The following is a 20237-nucleotide window of genomic DNA, read 5'->3' on the forward strand; positions in this document are numbered from 1 at the left end:
CTTAGAAATAGTTAAAGTCAATTGTTGAAGGCCGATGGGAGAAAAGCCATCTAAATATATTTCAGGTTCTACAGCTGTTTCTAAGGTTGCTGTATTTGAGGATCGATCGGTACTGGTTGAGGGCAGGAGATTATTCAATTTCTCGTAAATAGTTAGAATCTTATGTCATATTTTAAGACTGTCCCGCCAGACTAACCGAGATTCTTCCAAATTGGTGGAGCTCCATCTGCTTTCAAGTTTTCGCGATGTTTGCTTTAATTCGTGGGTGTTAGGGTTATACCATGGAGCAAACCTCATTTATTTTATTATCTTCTTTTTTAGAGGGGCAATAGAGTTTAGTGTCATTCGCAGTGAGCCTGCAGCACTATCGACAAGATGGTCAATCTGGGATGGACCAGGTCAGTGGGTTTATGTACACACTGACAGAAGCCAATCGAATCTAATAATAAAATAAACGCAGTACTGAGGTTATCATTATCGACATCCACATTTATATTTGGACTGTCATCGTGCCACCTGCTGTGGCCTTGCTGACACCCACTGCTACTACCACTATTAGTATTAGTCAAATTTGTAATTTGTGATTTTGGGCTCTACAAAATAAACTGAATTGAATCGAATTGAATGGACAGCTCCTCAGTAGATGAAAAATTTGGGTTTGTCTCCCAAAATCCACCAAAATATAGTTTATTTGAAAACCGTATAATAACACTTGTAAACTCAAAACACAAGGTATTTGTCATAGTCCACTAATGCAGGCTAAATAGCCACCCGGTGTGGTGGAAATGTTAATATAATCTCTGGCAATAAAGCAGCCCTGCTGACAGAGCTGGTGGATCTTCTTGAGAGAGAAGCAATCTCACACGTCCCTCCAGGAGAGTAGAATTAGTGGTTTTTGCAATTTTTTTACACCAAAGAAAACAGGCAGGATGAGGCAGATTTTGGACCTGGCTCTGTTCAACAAGTGCATTATGAAGCGTCTGATTCACATGCTAACAATCAGACGTGTTGGAATGTGTTCGCCCCAGCGATTGGTTCGAAAGTTCGATTGGAATGAAAGTTTAGGACCCTTTGGATTGGCTTCACTCACACACAAGGGTGCAAAGAAAATTTAAACAACTGTGATTGATCGCTGGGATAAACCCAATCACTAAAGCTCTTAGAGGGCTAGGCCTATATTAGATTCCTTAGTTACAATACCTTACTAAAGTTCTGGCCATATAGTACACCTAGTGAAACTTTATGTCCCTTAAACTGTATGTGTTTTAGGACTTAATCTATGTTTTTATGTTTGTTAACCCAAATGTGTTTTAGGACTCAATCTTAGTGTTCCTTAGGATTTATAATCGTTTGACAAATTTAGTTTCTCACAGGTACGCTAGCTAACTAGCTCTTGTAGCATTTGTCTTTATTTTATATTAGAGGCCAATCTCAAACTAAAATCTATGATGAACCTCTCCCAAGGTGGAGATCTGGACTTTTCTATTTTTATTGAAATACCTCATTGTCTTTCTCCCTGTTGTCTTCACTAAAATTCTCCAGTCGGGTTTATGAGTAAATTCATACTGTATGTTTAGAAATATGACACCGGGCATGTTTTAATTACAAGTCAAAGTGAAATATTTGCAATATGCACAATTTGTACATTTCAGGAATAGATAATCAATGGCATTTTAAGAACACAGTTTGGGAACGTTATACACAATTACATTGGGTACTTTAATTTCTGCCACATTGCATAAACTTTAAAGAGTGAGTGAATTACATATTTAGGTAGAACAGACCTCTGAAATGATTAATCACAAGACTACCTATCTAATATGTAGCAATATTAATAAATTAAAGATGTATTCCAATTATTATATAAATACACTTTTAAAAGTACGATTTTATGTTGAGAAAACTTTAAGCTTAATATCCAAGCCTTTCTGTTAGTTCACTGAAGGCAGGAGGTGTTAGTTTTACCAACAGATCATGCACTATTATAATGTACTGTAGGCCTTTTTAATTGATCCTATACCCTGCAATTGAAAGCTGTATAGCTGAGGTATTGAATTTAGTTATGAGTCTCCCCGCTATGTGGGTCAAAGCTGCATGACAAATAATTACAGGCAGGTTGAGGCCTGGCCTGCTACATGGTTGAAACACAAAGTACAGAACAACATATAAAAAGTCCTGCTTTATTTCTACACTAATGCACATTGCACAGACCTATGTCAACATTTAGCTTTAATTCTCCTGTAAAAATGACTACATGCTATAACATCATGTTACATTATGTTCTCTGCCACTCGCTGAGCATTGTCGGTTGTGGAGGAAAGTCTGCAGTGAGTTGCTTTTATGTGCTCAGTTGAAGGCAGGGTTGCGGACTCCAGACAGGGTGCTGACAGGAGCACTTTTGCCTTTAAGGAGAGTGAGGGAGAAGATGAAGAAGCAAACACTCATGACGCCCAGGATGATCACGCCGGAGATGAGCGCGCTTGTCACTGTGTTCATCTGAAACACTGGAGCTTTCAGATTGGCTAGAGCAGCAAAAACACAAAGAGGCAATTAAATCTGATGCATCTGCATTTCACAGTCCAATTTTTTTTTACGGTTTGTTTTTCTTGTTCCTGAGATATTTCCAGCTCAACTACAGTGGTGCTTGATAGCAGAAAATGATTCAGTCAACTTAAACACCAGGAATCAAATGCTAAAACATTCAACAATCAGGGGAAAGAAAAATCCATCATCACAGCAGATATACCAATTTCTTCATTGACAAAGGACTAAAGTTGACCAGAATATAACTAAGTGATAATACATGCTACATTTGGAGCACAGCAGCAACTTCTGCACCTTTTTTTTCAACCAAATAATAACTACGCTTACTTGCAATCATGACTCTTGTCTGAATGTAATAGTTTCTGGTATAGTGTAGCAAAATAACTAATTTAAGCACAATAAGTAAAGGCGGGGGAGAGGGGCTCTTAATGTAACTCACGAGATGCATCAAACATGACAGGATGATAAGATATAATTGTACAGAAGAGAATGTGAGACTTTTTCCTTTTTTGGAGACTTTTACTATTTTAAATGGCTCACTTCCATATCAGTGAAAGACAACACCCCTTTAAAAGTTATCTTGCAACATAATGCACAAATTGTGAGGGCTTACCCAGTTGAGAGTTGTTGGTTGGCGTTTCATCTGTGAAAAAAAAAGTAAAGGGCTTTAAGGTTAACAGCAATACAGTACCTAACTGTCCAATTGTGTGTTGTTCATTTCTTGTACAGTACATGAGTCAACAGGATGCCTTCCGGAGCACTCTAAACATCTAGGTCCAGATAATTTATCACCATCAATCAACATCCTGAGGTTTGACACACTCTTAAGATATACATTCTGAAAATCAATGCAGATATAAATAATTCATAGAACTGTTAAAAATCACAAAAAGAAAAAGACTTGTGAAGTTTGAAAGGATTAAAAGGGCTCAATCTGGGCTCAGACTACAGGAGAGTTCAAATCCAAACAGATTTTGAGATCAAGCATCAAAATATTATTAAGATTATCGTGCCATATGGAGCAAAACGGAGGTTGTGTCAAAAAGGACATACTAACATGCTATTTAGTATGTCCGATGCAAACTGCATACTATTTTAAGAGAAATATCATGGTACGCAAACACTGGACACCATGCAGTCATAAACATCCCACAATGCAATGTGGTAGTGAGGACAATGCTCATAACAGACAATGGCAGACAGCTCTGTTAAGTCAATACCTCTTCAATGTAAGTAAGTATAAGATTAAACTTAGCGAGGTGTTATATATTTCAGCTCACAAATCATCCTTTTCTCATAGTAATTACAGTGCAGTGTCCGAAAAGATACATACTACTGTGTATTCACACCAAAGTATGTTGATTGATAGTACACAAATTAAGTTTGTAGGGCGCAGTATGCGAGGAGTATGCGATTTCGGACACAGACTTGTTGCTAGAACTTGTTGTAATGATGCTTTTTAGTGATAAAAAAACAAAAGCAAAAGGTAAAACGAGTATGGGTGAAAAAAGATTCTGGGGACACACAGTCAACATGAGGCGTCTCTTCTTCAGCAAGACTGTCTGTTTGAATATCTGTCAACGGTGGAAGCCTAGCTAAAGTCCGCCTCAAGGGCTGTAAGGATTACCGTTGCTGGAAAACACCATCAGCTACAGTTATTATGAATCCCACTGCTCTTCTGGACAAGAACTGCCCCGTGTAGCTGGTTGATGCAGAGATGATTGGTTCAGGTCAGGCATTGACCTTGAGTAGTTACCAGGACCTCGGCAGGCAGGGACGCCTAGCCAATGCTAACGCTTGATTTGGCTGATTTGGGATATTAATGGGACTTCTGCGATAAGGCTGCAAACACTTTGGGAAATTTAAGACTGGATTTGTAAAGCACTCACATTAGCAAATAATCTGGTTGGGTGGGGTAAATCAGGGATAAATCGGTCCTGTTATCTGAGCCTGGCTTCGTGTATTGGGTTTCACGTAGGAAGAAAAAGGCCCCTCAGGCAGTAGCAGTGCAGTTTGGATTATGTCAGAAGGATAAAAGTGGTTGTAGGAAACAGACAGTGAGAGAATATCAGAAACTGTACCACTCCGAGTGATGATTGGCCCCGCAGTCAGGATGGCATTCCCAGATGCAGCGTTTGATTCCTTTCCCTCTATGACATCTCTCTTTTTCCTGCTGCCACAGATCTGTGAAAAATGGTCAAGAGAGAATGTGTTGCACTTACTCATTCTTTTTTTCTCAGCAATGTCAACAATTAAGAAATTAAAGAGGGATAAGTGGAATATGTGCTGATGAAGGATAGACCTGTTACAATATATCATGCCATTGCTCTGGCTTTTTATAGATTCCAATTAGACCCTAGCTGCTATAAGGAATATAAGTGGCCTGCTCTGTACTAACATCTGATAAATATATCAGACGTTTTTGTTTTTATTGGCAGAAAAAATCTGAAGATTTACTCAATGGAAGGTACATGTTTCTATAAGAGTTATGTGCAATTAAATAAATGATATCCGACTGTAAATAAATGTCCAGAAAGTCAGTAAACACCTCAAGATAATATATTAGTCCTGGTAATCATGTTACCAGGACTAATATGGTAATCAGTTTTTCCTGTGCCGATGTGAGGGTTCCGGGACAGAGGATGTCGCATGTGTACAAATTGTAAAGCCCTCTGAGGCAAATTTGTCATTTGTGATTCTGGGCTATACAAAATAAACTGAATTGAATTTAATTATCATTACCTGAATGATTACTTCAAAATTCATATTTTGTTGTCCCTAGAAACTTATGGGTGGCCTGGCATGCTAACTTGGTTATTGATTTTGTCCAGTTATCAGTGGTGAAAGAATTGAATGGAGCTGTAGATTGGTTTAAAATGCATACTGACAACATATGTGTGTTATATTTTATCCTAATAGTTTGTCATGCTATGTGTGAAAGTGTCCTTCATTAGTCTCACTGGCATGAGCATTGGACAGTCATCTGCTCGACACAGTTTGGTGACACAGTGTAGGAAGACAGTGGACATCTTCTGATTCTTGTGCTTTACAAAGCGGAATACTTCAAAGGCGAAGCGGCCCATTTGGCTCTTCCCATTTTCAAAGACGGCGGTCTGGGGGTCTTTTTCACAGCTGGCTCAGGGAGGCAAAATCATAAAGAGTAATTAGAAAGGAGAGCAACACAAATTTAAGATCTGAACAAAAGCATAGATCTGTTTTTAATTTTGAGTTACCTAAAGAAAAGATCATAGCGGAGGTCATCGTTGGGGTTTCCAGAGGGTGTGGTGTAGCAGTAGTCCATTAGAACATTCCATCTATTTAGCATTAGAGATTAGTAAATCCAGAGTTGATGGATTTAAATGCAATCAAGATCATGTAAATGTAGATGTAAAGGGCTACTCAGGCACTTTTTTGCTCACCCCTCCTGCATATTAATTTTGTATTGTTTCAATGGATAGATCTATTACAACCCTGTCTCCTAAAAACTATATCTATATATTACTTATTTGTTTTTCCCAAGTATGTATTGCATAGAAATGTACTTGCTGCCTTGAATACTTTTTTTTGTGTAGGAAGCATTACATGTATATATCATTAGTTCCACTAGAAAGGACCACACAACCAACAGGTCGCGTTAAAAAAATGATTAATGAAAACAACCCCCAAAACCCCAATTACTTAAGACAAGACTGAGCTGATCTGAGCTCTTTGAGATCTGAGCGGATGTAGCGATGGTATGCTTGAGAGGACCAGTGACCCTGGATTTGAATAGGGTGTTCTCGGACACCATTAGGGGAGGCCTAGATAGCAGCTCTAATCTTAAAGGAGTGTCCAGAGTAAAGAGCAGGAGAAATGCTAGATGAGAAGAAAATGTAACAGAAGTGCTGATGGAACCAGAATCTAATAGCTACGTGACTGAATTCTGAGATGAAGAGAGGATCTGTTGGTAATAAGCTCTGCGATTTCCAGAATTACAAGTAGTTAGCTCTAATGGAGTCAGGGATGACTTATTTTGGAGTAGAAGACAGGTGTTAGTTGGCTGGTTTGATTGGTTTTGGTCTGATATGCAGGCATGGCGGTGTACGTCGAACTGTAGGGTTGAGGCAGGGAACTTAGAACATCTGAGGAAACCAAAATAGGCCCAGTGAGAACCTGGCTTCCAAGGTTAGAACAATGTGAGGATTGCTGTATCTGGAGCGAAGTCAAAAGTGAGGGGAAGGCGCCATTATTTTGTGTGGGCTCTTTACGTAGAAGACCTTTAAGAAGAGAGGCTAATTGAGGATGGCTTGAGGCCGGGCATGGACTGCCGTTTAAGAGTTTGGAGAAGAAGCTAATGCAGGTGTGTTGATGGCCAATGAGCCAATGTAACAAAACAGGTCATGGAGACCAGATCGAAACGACGGGAAGGTTACATTGTACTGGTCATGGAAGTACTAGAAGCTCTTCCAAGCTGTCCAGTAAGACGAGAGAGTTGAGGGCGATAGGCTATCGATGAATGAGTTTTGTGAGTTTACAATCAGCGGTGAAAGGGTGGGGTTTACAGGTTGAACGTCAGTGCCGAAATTTGAGGATAGAAGGACAATGAGGTTGAGCTTTTCGGTTGGCTGTAAAAACCTAAATCGACTTTATGTCAAGAGTGATTCCGAGAAATTCAAGGGATGTGGATGGCCCTCTGTTTTCTCTGCACACAGTGGAACTCAAAGTTCGGAAAAAAAGCTGAAGTCAGGGTGACCAAACTGGAGGCAGGTGGCGATGAGGGAGGGCAGATGATGAGGCAATCGTCCAAAAGATGGACAAGGAATGGAATTTTATGGTTATAAGACAGGATCCAGCAGAGGGCTTCTGACAGGGTGTCGAAGGTTTAAGGACTGCTTTTAAGGTCAGGGTGGATAGGGAGAACTTTGAAAGCACTGGGGATGTCAGCTTTCGATAGCCATAACCCCTTTCCGGCGAGTTTGATGAGGGAGATATCATGATTAATGGTGGAGTAGTGAAAAGGTGAAGTCTTCGCTCAGAATCAAGCTGTTTGCGTTATGGTACTGCCGTAGGGTGCAGATAGATAAAAAATGATAGGTTTCTTTCCTAGTTTCCTGTTTGCGATACAGATGGGGCTGATACAGTAGTTAGGAAATAGAGGTTGAGCAAATGGGTCAATCATAAAGTGTTCTTTCACTTCCTTAGCAAGTCAACGGACCCAGGTTAGTTTAAGGCCTACTAGTGATTTTTTAATTGGAAAGGGATGGATGGTTGTGTGAAGAGTCCAGGATGGCAACATATTTACCGGTTGGGACTAAGCTTCGGAGGCGTAGGTGGTGGAGAGGCCAAGGGTGGTAGGCGAAAAGAAAGTTGAAGTTCTTTTATGAGCTAGCTGTGGCATAGCATGGGCGGGAATAGAACAGAAACTGGCTGGGGGACATGGGGCACTGCAAAAAGAGCATGAAATGGCTGCACGGGCAGCAAAGAGGCAGTCAATCTAGTTGTCAAGCGCCCAAGTATGTGTCCTCGATGAACTGCAACAGACGGGCAGCAGCTTTTGAAGCAAAGTGGATATGGGATGATAAAAAAACATCTCTGAAAAGAGACGTAACTCTCGTATGGAAGGGGTTGTGTCAACAAAGTATTTCACGGTATTTTCTTATATCTGACTAAGTAGCTTTGTTTCCGAAAACTAACATATGAATTTCATGATCTTTTCTTAAACCTGACTAGGTAGTTTTGTTTTCCGAAACATAACTAAGTATTATATGATTTTTTCTAAAACCTGACTAAGTAGTTTTGTTTTCCGAAACATAAGTATTTCATGATCTTTTCTTAAACCTGACTAAGTAGTTTTGTTGCCTGAACCTAACTAAGTTGTTTCCTGTGAAGACGGAAGTTTATTTTTAAAGACATTGTGCATGTTATGAGTACAAATTGACACGTGTTAGTGGCTTTGGTAGGAAAATGCACAACAGATGAGGAGTAAGGTTTCATAAGATATCATACGAACCGTCTTATAATGATAAGTTGAATAAAGTACATAACGGGACATTTATTTACTTATGATTTTTTCAATAAAAGTCCCCATCCACTCAAAAAGGTTTTACTGAACCTTCCTTCACTTGGATTGTGACACTTAAAGGCTGTTTTCCCATCTATCCGCCGAAGGGGGAAATATTTGCTCATCTTAAATCCCAGTTTAAAAGCTGTAAGTACCAGTAGGGTTTCTGTGATGTTTGTGGGAAAATGTGCAATTTACAAATGTGTAATGTGGAAAATTGAAGCCTCTAGAGCACATACACTCAGAGTGCCCTTTTCAATGAAGAAAGTATTGTTTCCAGCAATACAATTTATGAATTGAGCAATACTTGCATATTCATAGATTATTAATTAACAAGATTTTGTCATTGTATTAATAGAAAACATAATTTGCAATACTTTCATAAGGGATTTGCTGTTGCAAATTTGTAGTTTACCAACATATTTTTAGGAGACAGGGTTGGAAATTGGCAAACAATAGACATAGCTTATTTATTACTGGTTACAAAGGAAGTAAGGTTGAGTTTATAAACAATGAGCCATTTCCCCTAAAATCTGTGTAGTACCCTTGTGCTGACTCCCACCCTTCAGGCAAAGTCACTCGCCCAACCACCATCAGATCGAATGACCACGATACAAAGGCTTCACATAGTCAAATCATGTCACGTTCAAAACAAAAGGGGAGATAAGTCTGTCTGATAGAAGTCATTTTTAGAAGCAATAACACAAAATTCAAGTGATTTCCAAGAAGGTGCTGCTGCTGGTTACTTATTATCAAATTTAAAAACACCTGTTCTACTCAGAGAACATCAGGGGATTTGGTCAAATTCTCTGGAGAGGTCAGGCGGACTCAGCAGAATGTATTTCCAACAGCGATCACAGAGATAGAGGACCAGCAGTGTATTGTACGATGTGGTTTTTATGCTTTTCCACAATTTGTAAGTCTTAAAGAGACTCTGTCAGAATTCATGAGATCAGATAGAAAAAAATGTCCAAGATCAAAGTCAGAGTCAAGACCAGACTTTCAAGACCAGTGCACCCCTGCACTATATGTGTCATAAACTGGAGTAGTAAAACACAAAAGTTCTTCTCAGGTTAACAAAATAGAGTTAAAGAAGAGTTAAAAGCCTAATGCTTTCTCTGTCTCATGCGTATTTATAGAGCGGGCTGGTTTCATTTATAGACTTTCTTTTTTTACTTTTACTGTGATCTTGCATAACTTAAGTAAAGAACAGGTCAAAACTATTAGAGGAAGGTGGAGTTGTGCCATAAATCCCTACTCTGCTTCTATATCACCTAAATATAGGTCAGTGGAGTTGTTCTTCAAATTGTGTTGCACCCAAAGGTGTCAATTAACAGCCCTGTGTATTGCTCTATATGGTCAGTATGGGTGTAGGCTGCTTACATTGTGCTTGTACCAATGGCATTATTTAATAATGGACAACATAAAGTGATTTGGTAACCTACTCTCCCTCTAAAAAACTGTAGTTTTGGTATAAAGTGACTCATTCAGATGGAATGGCTAGATGTTGAATGAATACCTCCTATCCAGGTTAGTAGCTTTTACGCCTGCAAACACTCGTGTCTTCAGGGTCAGTCCTGCCATGGGGATGGACAGCTGCTGAATGTATGATGAGTCCTGTACATAAACAACAGTAGCATTTTAGCAAGTTTGTCACATTTCCGGACTCCTTCCCTTCGTCCTGTTGAGGATGATGTTTTTTCATTTTCACTAAACTTCATGAATCCCATCATATTTATTATCTGGTATCCACACTATCCGATTTATTAGTGTTTGGTTCAAACTGAGAAAAAAATGTAGCGTATGGTGTGACATGAATTGAGGGTAAATTGAGTATAATCTTTTCTAATGACAGGATTAAAGGTCATTTGCTGACTACTTTGGCAGCATAAAGGCGTTTCTGAACCTTTGGTATCCTTCCCATCTCGTACATAGATCATCATCCTCAGAAATCATTGAAATTGCAGATTTAAAAAGGTGTAGATTGATTTAACACAGCTGCAGAGCTTTGGATGCTCTTTGATGCTGGCTGACTTATTACAGCTTTGGTATATTACTTTGTCTCCAGTGCAGCAGAATATAAGGTCCTCTGCTGTGCAGTAAAATAACAGATATTTGGACTCAACTGATGTGAACTTACATTGTAAAGCAGTAGATTCAACGTGCTGATGAAAGTACCATTGCTTTCCTTCACTGAGATTGCAGCTGCTGACCTTCAATGAAGATAAAGAAAAAAAACAAAGCTGCCAAAACATTTTGAAAGTGATTCCAATATTTTAAGTGACATTTGCCTGATGCTGGCATGAGCATTTATTTTTATCAGAAAATAATTCTGTAAGCTAAATGGTGCTCTTTACTTGCTAGTACTCTTTACTTGCTAGTATTCACAATTACTATCCCTATTTTCATGGCTATAATTCTACTGTAATAATTGCTGCTGTTATTATAAGTAGTCTTATTATATGAATCATTTATGTCATATACATTGAATGTGTTGTATCTCTGTTATGCTGCTCATTCTGTACACATGACATCTATTGCATTCTGTCCATCCTGGGAGAAGGATCCCTCCTCTGTCGTTCTCCCATAGGTTTCTTCCTTTTTTCTCCCTGTTAAAGGGGTTTTTTAGGGGAGTTTTTCCTGTGCCGATGTGATGGAAGGACAGAGGATGTCGCATGTGTACAGATTGTAAAGCCCTCTGAGGCAAATTTGTGATTCTGGGCTATACAAAATAAACTGAATTGAATTGAATTGAATTAATAAAGAAGAACAAACGTGCTGCATCTTGTGTTATCATGTTAGTGCATGTGAGCTTGCCCCACTGGTTTTCTAACAGCTCTGCACTGCACTCATACGGTGGTTACAGCTGATAACACTGTCCCAACCCTCTGTGTTATCCTGATGCATTGCACTCATCCTCTGACTCTCCCTCAGGTAAACACTGTTGCAGTTGTTTGCATTGTTTAGGCTGTGAGCAACGCTAGCTGTGAGACACCGGCTCAGCTGTTGCCATGTTGAGACTGGTGTGATCTGAATTTCATACTGAGCACATTAAACTTCGGTTTAAAAATTTTGTGTCAACATTTGCTCATTTGAATTTAGCCATGTTGTATATATTGTCTCTGGAAAATCCTTACAACACCTGATCCAGTTTTTTTTACATACAGGAGGTTGACACAACCTAAACCCTATAAATATATTTTGAAGCTGAGAATGGTCGAGTTTTGTCGACTCTGTCAGAGACATGTTTATCCAGCTCCATGTTTTTTTTTAGGTTACATTTTGTGTTGTTGTCTCTGAATGCATTATACTTATACTTAACATTTTGTCCATCATGGAAGACAAACTCAGAGAGACAGCAATTCAGTAGTAGTGTGCAGACAGTATTAATTATGCATTGGAGGTATTTTTTATTTTGTTCACTATGTTTGCATAATGATTCAAAATTGCATTTTTTTTGCAAACTACATCCTCAGAAATTAGCATACAGATTACCTAGCACCTCTCTGAAACAGAGTGGGAAAAAAATGAACAATATAAATTCTTAAAAAGACTACCTTTCGAAATGCAGTGCTTTAAATTGTAAAGTTAGTTGTGGTATTTTGTCTGTATTTCAGTAGACAAAATGTCCCTCAATTACTTTTTCTTGTCCCATTTGTAAATAAGTTGAACTCATTTAAGGCTTGCTGACTCTCTGGAACACCCGACAAGAGCACTTTTAAACCAATCGCAAAGTGGAAGTTAGACTTACGAGGCCAGCTGTGTGTTGTTGACCAGGTATTCCAGTGGGTAACTGCAGCTGAACTTGTACAGCAGACCTGGCAGGTAGCTGATGGTGGTGGGGGGATCCGGTGTGTCGATATACCCTGATATGTTTCCAATCTGCACCAGCGACAGGTTCCCATAAGCGTTGGGTCCTTGAGCCGTCGAGACCTGAGGCAAACAACACCAGTGTGAGTAACACTCCTCCTCCTGGCTGGCTCACCGACCAGCCTTATCTCAATGTGGGCACACCGGACCTAACTCAATCCCTGCTCGTTGCATCCAGCTAAACACTCAGAGAAAACATGGGGGAGAGACAGCTCGCTCTGAACTGAATCACTTTAAACTTCCATTAAACTGTTTTAGATTTGTTTTTTTACTTATCATATTGACAGCCTTGAGGATCCAACAGCAGCCTCTTTACAGAGATATGCAGGATAAATACAACTTGTCAACATCCAGACATGGATCCTGTGCCTGGCTGAAATAAAGGCACATCTGATCTTTTTCTACAAACAGCTGGGAGGCTTTTTTTTTACAAAGGTAACTTTTAAGTCATCTAAGACATGAGTCATTTTATGACACTTTTCAGCAATTAAACTGTACATTACCCAGCCTTTACAGTCAACTATATTTTCATCAGCTTTGATACAGTTTTCTCAAAGCTATTGTTATTTAGTATTTCTGGCAGCACAACAGTTAAAGCTTCAAATCTAACTCTACATTAATAGTGTCAGTAATGCTTCTAGTAATACTGTAAAATCTGCTAAACAAGAAATTATACCATTCCTGCTTTTCTTACCACTAGGGAATTGCCACAGGACTCCAGCGTCGCCAGGCTGATGCTAAAGATTACTACAGTGGGAAATGTGTTGTTATTGATGAAACCACGGCAGTGGGCATCTCCATGACGACCATTGAGGGCCAGGTCAGTGTCTGTGTAGCCAGAAAAGAGGACAGGGCAGAAGTTGATCTTGAGGGTGATGGTCTGCACCCCACAGTACACACTGATATCCCTCTCCGCTGCAAGACACACACACAGAGACAGGTGCATTAAAAAGAGTCAGTTTGTGGAGAAATTTACTTCAAGGAGACATTCGCATGTAAATTCCGTTCAGTTAGTCTTATAGAAAAAGTGTTGAGTTCCTCACCAGGGAAGCGGCTGTGAAAGTTGGCGTCACAGTTGTATCCATTGAATTGGGCTCCCACTGATGAAGCCTTACTAAACAGTAAAAAAATCAGAAATATATGTTCCATTTCAGCACCTGAAACAGAGCAAGAATGTGCACTTAATGTAAGAAACACAGTCTTTCTGTCACACAGAAAGTGAAATACTTCATATATTAAAAAAAATGTCCTAAAAAAACAGAAGATATTCTTTCCTCAGAAATTTCTGTTATCTTGCAACAGTTTTGATTTCAGAGGAACATTTTCATGTTCCTGCCTAGCAGAATCAAAGCAGACACATGTCACATGTAATTAACTTTGAAAACTTTGCAGCTTTGGCAGCAAAGTTATAAGGAATAATGCTGGATAATTTGCTGATCAAGTATAATGGCTTATCTCTGTGTGCACATCTCATTGTCCTTTGATAACCTCTTTTCACAGAACCGTTGTCAGTCACAGACTCGGACAGACTTTCAGTCCTGAGGAAACAGGTAAATTAAAGGAGTAATTGCACCAAGTTTGTAGTAAGCGTCTCTAGCTCTGACAGCAGACGGTGTTCCTGACAGCTTGAGGCAAAAAGACAGATCGCTGCTCTAGGTAATGTAGAATCACTCACCCTGGTTCCTGGAAGCCAACGAGTCAGCGGTTCTCCATAAGCTTGGGACAGACGATGGAGTGGTCTGCACAGCATCCCTACCCGACAACTAGAAACAGGACTCGGGAGCAGGGGGGGAAAAAGGGATCTACACATAAGAGATTCATTATTTGAACATGTCAACAAAAAAGGGCTGTCCAGAGTGAACATGGGAAAGTCCATCAAATCTGAATGTGTTATACAAATCCTTTCACGTTCACAGAAACATGAGCAGGTTTTGAAGTTTCCCACTCATATCCTTTCGGCCCAATCTGGCTGTGTCACTGCTCACAAATGGTTTGACGCCGCATGAGGTCCAACGGCGGTGGGGGGGAGAATTATCTTTTCATCGCTCCAGTGGCCCTGGCCTGCTGACTGAGCCGTTCCTTTCTCCCCGGGCCGGTCAGGGATTGCAGAGCCCACCACGCGGGCTCTCGGCCCCCGGAATCCACACTTTTCATGCTTTGTGTGCGGCAGTCCTCAGTCAGCACAGCAGCAGGCAATCTGCTTGGTGGGGCTGTGAGCTGCTGCCGACCTCCTACCTGATCCCCAAACTTTGATTCCTGGTCACAGGACTCCCACCACAAAAAGAGAGCAGAGAAAAAGAAATCAAAGTTCATGGAGTTTCAAGGGATTAGCCAGTCCTCGCTGTCCCATCTTCCATATGGACGGCAGTATATGTGATGTCAACACCTTTTTAACAGTTGGCAGTTGGTTTGGGGGTAACTTTCTGGAATCAATAATCATCTATTTTATTATAGGCACATTTACATGAAGCCACGGCCAGCCCATGATCCTGTACCTTGCCTTCAAGAAGACTAACACAAAAGATTCACCAGGAAACGTTAAAGCTGCATAACAAAAGATTGTGTATATATCTTCACATATATTAAAGTTGTTTGCTCCTATATTCATGTTCAGAATGTTAAATACAGCTCCTCTGAGCTGTGCCTATTCTTGTAGCAGCTACAACACTTATTAGTGTAAAAGATGAAAAGGAGGGGGGGGGAGGCAGCAACCTTGAGAGGAATGGGTGTAAGAGTAGAACACCGTTAACACTCACAAACAGTGTAACTTATCACTTAAAAGTTCATTATTCAACTAATAATGGGTAACCATCCAGTTTAAAATAAAAGGTAAGGCTCTCTCTAAGCAGGAATGGCTCATTGGTATTTAATGCTGAAGAGAAATCATTAAATAAGAGTCTGGCAGGAGAAAATGCTGGTACAAAAAATGTAACTGTTGAACGGCAGCATTTTTCAAACCTCTACCAGTCCTAGACACAAATTATAATGGATCTTGATCGGAGAGATTGTGTACAGATACAGTACACATATTTCAGTCTGTGTATGTACTTTTTGTACAGTTTGTCCAATTCATCTCCAACATTTACAGGTTAACGTTGTATTTCATAACATTTTATGTTAAAGTTCTATCTTTGCCTTGTAACAGCAGAGGCAGGAACTTAGATATGAATGTGACCTATTTAGAGTTTTCCTTTTCTCTAGTTTGTGACTTTTAGAAACTAAGACATGCTGCCTAAAAAAGATATTTAGGGCATCATGACCAATGCAGCAATAACAGGAAAAGCTATGAATAATTTATTATACAAGACATTTCATGGAGGCATACATGTCATGTGAAATGTATGCCTCCATTTAATTCAAGAGTTTGCAAACTGAGAAGGACTTTAAAAATTCTTGGGTGAGTGTGTTGTTTGTATTCATTCAGTCTGACATTAGAGCAGTGGTCAGACTCACTCGGTGGAGATCTGCTCTCTGCTGATTACCCCTTTCTAGTTAAACAAGTGGTTTATTTTGATCCCCATTTTTAGTTACCTTGGGAACAACTTCTACTCATTGAGTTCATAGTAAACTGTACGCTCTAAACAACAAATATTTACGCGTATTCTGCATACAGTTAAATAAAACAGGTACAATATTACCACTACAGATCCAGCCCTAATAAAATGGCATAAAACCATATACAATATGGCTTACGAACAAATAGAACAATTGACAGTAAAACATAAAAATAACTGGAAGGGGGAACTCACACCAACAGGTGGAGTATTTTGGGGTTTTGCTCAATCCAAGCAGGCAGCCGACCACTCTGTTTGAACTAAGACTGACATGCTGCAAGCAGTTGACCAACTGCAGCGGAGTGTGATGGTGACGGCATTGACCGTCATGCATGAGCTGCCATTCATGGCCGCATGTGTCACATGCAGAGGTGATTTGCCAGCCTCTGCTTGGATGCCAAGACGTAAAAGTGACTCTTGGGTTACTTATCCCCCATCGGTAGATAACGACCTATGCTACTGGGGGTCGCCAGAACACCTGTTGAAGGGAACATCGCTGGGAGGAGTGACCAACTACATCACGGGGTTCATAATTGTGTTCCTATTCGGGTGGGTGGGAATCTGCTTAGGGAGAGCAGTTGGTGATGTGTGGCCTCCAGCTGAGGACCGACACATCAACCTCCACGAGCTGCAGGCAGATCTTGGTCCTCCAGCACTTCAGACTCCTGATACAGGGGAAGCATATCATGCTGAGGAGTGACACCCTTACCTATATCAACAGGCAGGGCGAAGTCGGGTCTGCTGCACTGTTAAGGACGGCAGTGAGCTTGAAGTTGTGGGCCTCAGTGTACCTGTGGCACTCCACATTCCAGGCCTTAAAAGGCCCTCTAGGATGACCCCTATAACATGAATGGAGGCTTTACCCAAATGTGATGAAGCAGTTTTGGAAAGTGGAAGTGGATTTTTTTGCCAACCAACAAACACTACCGGCTTTGGTTCTCCCTGGCACAGAATGATGATTCACCCCTGAGGTCGACGCATTTGCACATGTGCCATGGCCAAGAAAGCTGCTCTTTGCCTTTTCTACCAATCCGCCTCTTTACTCTCCTGCTGCAGAGATAGAGGCAGGCACAGTCGTCAGTCATGCTGGTAGCTTCAGGTCGGTGCTCGGTGCTATGATATGCAGAAATGACTCAGATGATGGCGGCCAAGCCCCGGACCATCCCCTATGTCTGGGGGGCACTTTCTTAGGAGGCGGATAAATTAGGCCTGCTGCCCACTATGGGCCATCCTCTCCAGGCTTGGCTCCTGAGGGGGACAGGCTGAGAAGGTACTGACTGTCTGTACAGGGATTTGACAACAGGCTGGTCTTTGGCCAGCCTCTTATGAAGCGTTTTTTGTAATGGGTCAGTAGGCAACATCTGGTGATGCCTACTTCCTCCCCACAGTGGGAAAGGCCTGGTGAGGGGTTCCTAAGAGTCTCTGTAGCACTCCTTTTATAAAGGACTTAAAGAGTTATTTCAGGTCGAGGGTTATACAGCTGGATGCCTTTTGTCTTCCACATCATGCAGGGAAAAGTGAGGCAAAGTCACATCTGCATTGCCCAGCTCACGCGTTGGCATGTTATGTTGACCGCACAGTCCGCATCACACACTGAACAGTTGTGTATGCATAGAGACCAGTAGACTAGTTGTGTGAGTTTGAAAGGTTACAATATTGTAAGCCCAGTTCTAATTTCCCCGCTGTGGGACTAATAAAGGATTATCTTATCTCTTAAGCACAGGCAGAGCCCTCTACCAAGGGGGCCCTACCACTCCTGGGCCGCTCCCTAAAGAGGGTGTAGGAAAGTAAGGAAGCAGGGTGTGCTGCCTTGTATACTTCGGGGTCTGCACGTTTCTGGGTAGGCATGTCCGCATAGGCCGGCTAGGCTTATGCAAATTTTCAGTTGTAGAACACATGCTCTTCATTGAAGACAGTATTTACCATAGAGTCCAGTAGAGGGCTTCACCTGTACTTATAGAACTAGGTTTACAATATTGTAACATTTGATTTTGATTAGAGCCGAGGGACTCCCAAGTGTGAAGTAGATCGGAATCATGGGGTTTCAAGATGTAAAAAGAGACAGACAGACATTCCTTTTTTCATAATAGATACATAATTAATATTTATTTTCTAACAGAAGATGGAAAATGCCTAAACGCTGATGCTACCATCTTGTATTCCACCACAACTGCAGCTGTAGTATTCCACTACTGCAAACCAGTCCTTCTCCAGGTTACTGTCTGCTTTTGATGTCCCCCCAGACCCCTTTTACTATTTTAAAGCTAATTTTAAAATCCAACAGCCAAATTGCATGCATTTCACAAGAGCACAAGGCTTTAATGTTCCTACTCAGTTCCATACCTTACCTACAGCATCATAGGTACTTAGGACTTTGGTTAGATAGCAGATTATCCAATAAAATTCACATTGAATGTTGCTTTAAAACAAAACAATTGAATTGGATTATGATACCGGAACAGAGCTAGTTTCTCCTTTTGAAACATAAAAGCAAATCCACTATACTGTCTCTAGTAAAAGCAAATCCACTATACTGTCTCTAGTGGTTTACGGGGATACTCGATAGGGTAACCCGGTATGTGAATGCTACAACAACTGCTATTAAAGCATTAGATGTCATTCCATTCATTATTACAGACAGATGTCACTCTCACCATCGTGAGTTATATGTAAAGGTCAGACATCATCACTGACCCCTAGAAGGCATCAGCGTACATTTGCTTTCATTCATATGACCGTGCCATCAAAGTTGCAGAAATATTTTACATCCTTAAGTTCAAAGCTAGTAACAGTGAGATTTATGCTTCTTGGTACTGATAACATTCATATTTGTGATGATAATTTGGCTTTCATTTATTCTCATCATGTGGGTGTTGTTATTTTCAAGATGTTTGAGGGCTGAGTGGATCAGCTCTGTAGTGGTTCTCTTACCTTTCAGACAGACCTTTGTCAGTTGCCGTTTATAAATATGCCTCATCAACTCATTCAAAGGTTCTGTCCTGGGTCATTTCAGGGGATATAATAAGTTATCTTAAAGATATTTCCTATGCTATGCAGACGATATGTAATTAGACTTTTCGTTAAGTGTTAAGATCTGTGGACACATATAGAAAATGCATCACCTTTTGTTAAGCTTCAGTGACTTATTTAATCTTAAATTTTGAAAATATATATTTTTAGCTTGATGTCTTCCTGTCAATTGCTTTGACTTTTATTGTGAAGCACTTTGTGATGACTGCTCTTGAATATGTTCTGTATAAATTAAGCTTGTTACTTAATATTTAAATTTGGTACAGATTTTTTAAATGTTTTTGTCAATGCAAGAACTATGAAGAGATATTTCATATTTGTGTGTTTCGCTAAATGTAGGAAAGTGTGTTGTTGTGTACATGTATTGTGTAAGCATGTATGCATAACTGTGACCAGAGGACTGTGCGAGAAGGAGGATATAGAAGAGTGTGTGTGTGTGTGTGTGTGTGTGTGTGTGTGTGTGTGTGTGTGTGTGTGTGTGTGTGTGTGTGTGTGTGTGTGTGTGTGTGTGTGTGTGTGTGTGTGTGTGCGCGCGTGTGCGTGTTTGTGTGTTATTGGTGTTTTGTATGAGTGACTCATCTTACACTGAAATAACATGCAGATGTAATTTGCTTTCAGTTCTCTCTTTCAAAAAAATCATGATCCTAACATCCTGAATTAATAAAGGAAGCTAATCATAATTCTTAAAAGTGCTTTGGTGACAACTAAATGCATTTAAAATGTGTGACAACTTCCATGACTATGTTTTTAGTTGTTATATCATTCTGACATTAAATCCCTGTCAAGTCATTTCACATATAACAAACAGTTATATATAAACTATAAACTAATTATTTTCATTCTTATCCAGTTGATTTGTTTCTTTGAAAGAGGTTTGAGGATTGATTTGTAATCCCTGGGTGAAGTTATCTTGGTTTGCAGTGTGCTCCTGAAATAAAGGAAAATAAGTGGAGGGTTGAAACCACGAGCAGCATTCGTATAACTGGCTGAGTGTTGATTGTTTGATTACTGTTCCATAAGGTAGGTGTGTTGAGAACCATCCCAGCATGCACTGAGGCAATTGATTCATTCATGATCTCTTTTGAAGTATGCTCCTGTGTTAGTGATGACATTTTGTTCTACATTGTGCACGATGTTTCCACTGTGCCCACAATTTCATGACTGTTGAACAGTCTATAATGTGTATGATGTGTGCGGTC

At 40.2% G+C, this 20237-nt stretch overlaps 1 protein-coding gene across 1 annotated transcript; it reads right to left on the reverse strand.

Annotated features, from left to right (window-relative positions):
• Positions 1-2241: 2241 nt before the first annotated feature.
• zpld1a (zona pellucida-like domain containing 1a) lies at positions 2242-14137 on the reverse strand. The gene is made up of 11 exons (XM_054626527.1): positions 14130-14137; positions 13498-13611; positions 13149-13369; positions 12336-12517; positions 10725-10797; positions 10104-10201; positions 5778-5858; positions 5505-5676; positions 4626-4728; positions 3144-3187; positions 2242-2508 (listed from the first exon to the last, which is right to left on the reverse strand). Exons 2-11 carry the CDS (start codon positions 13601-13603, stop codon positions 2347-2349), a joined length of 1242 nt encoding a protein of 413 aa, XP_054482502.1. The 5' UTR covers positions 13604-13611; positions 14130-14137; the 3' UTR covers positions 2242-2346.
• Between the last annotated feature and the right edge of the window lie 6100 nt (positions 14138-20237).

This window comes from Anoplopoma fimbria, chromosome 24 (assembly GCF_027596085.1).
Source record: "Anoplopoma fimbria isolate UVic2021 breed Golden Eagle Sablefish chromosome 24, Afim_UVic_2022, whole genome shotgun sequence".
NCBI lineage: Eukaryota > Metazoa > Chordata > Actinopteri > Perciformes > Anoplopomatidae > Anoplopoma > Anoplopoma fimbria.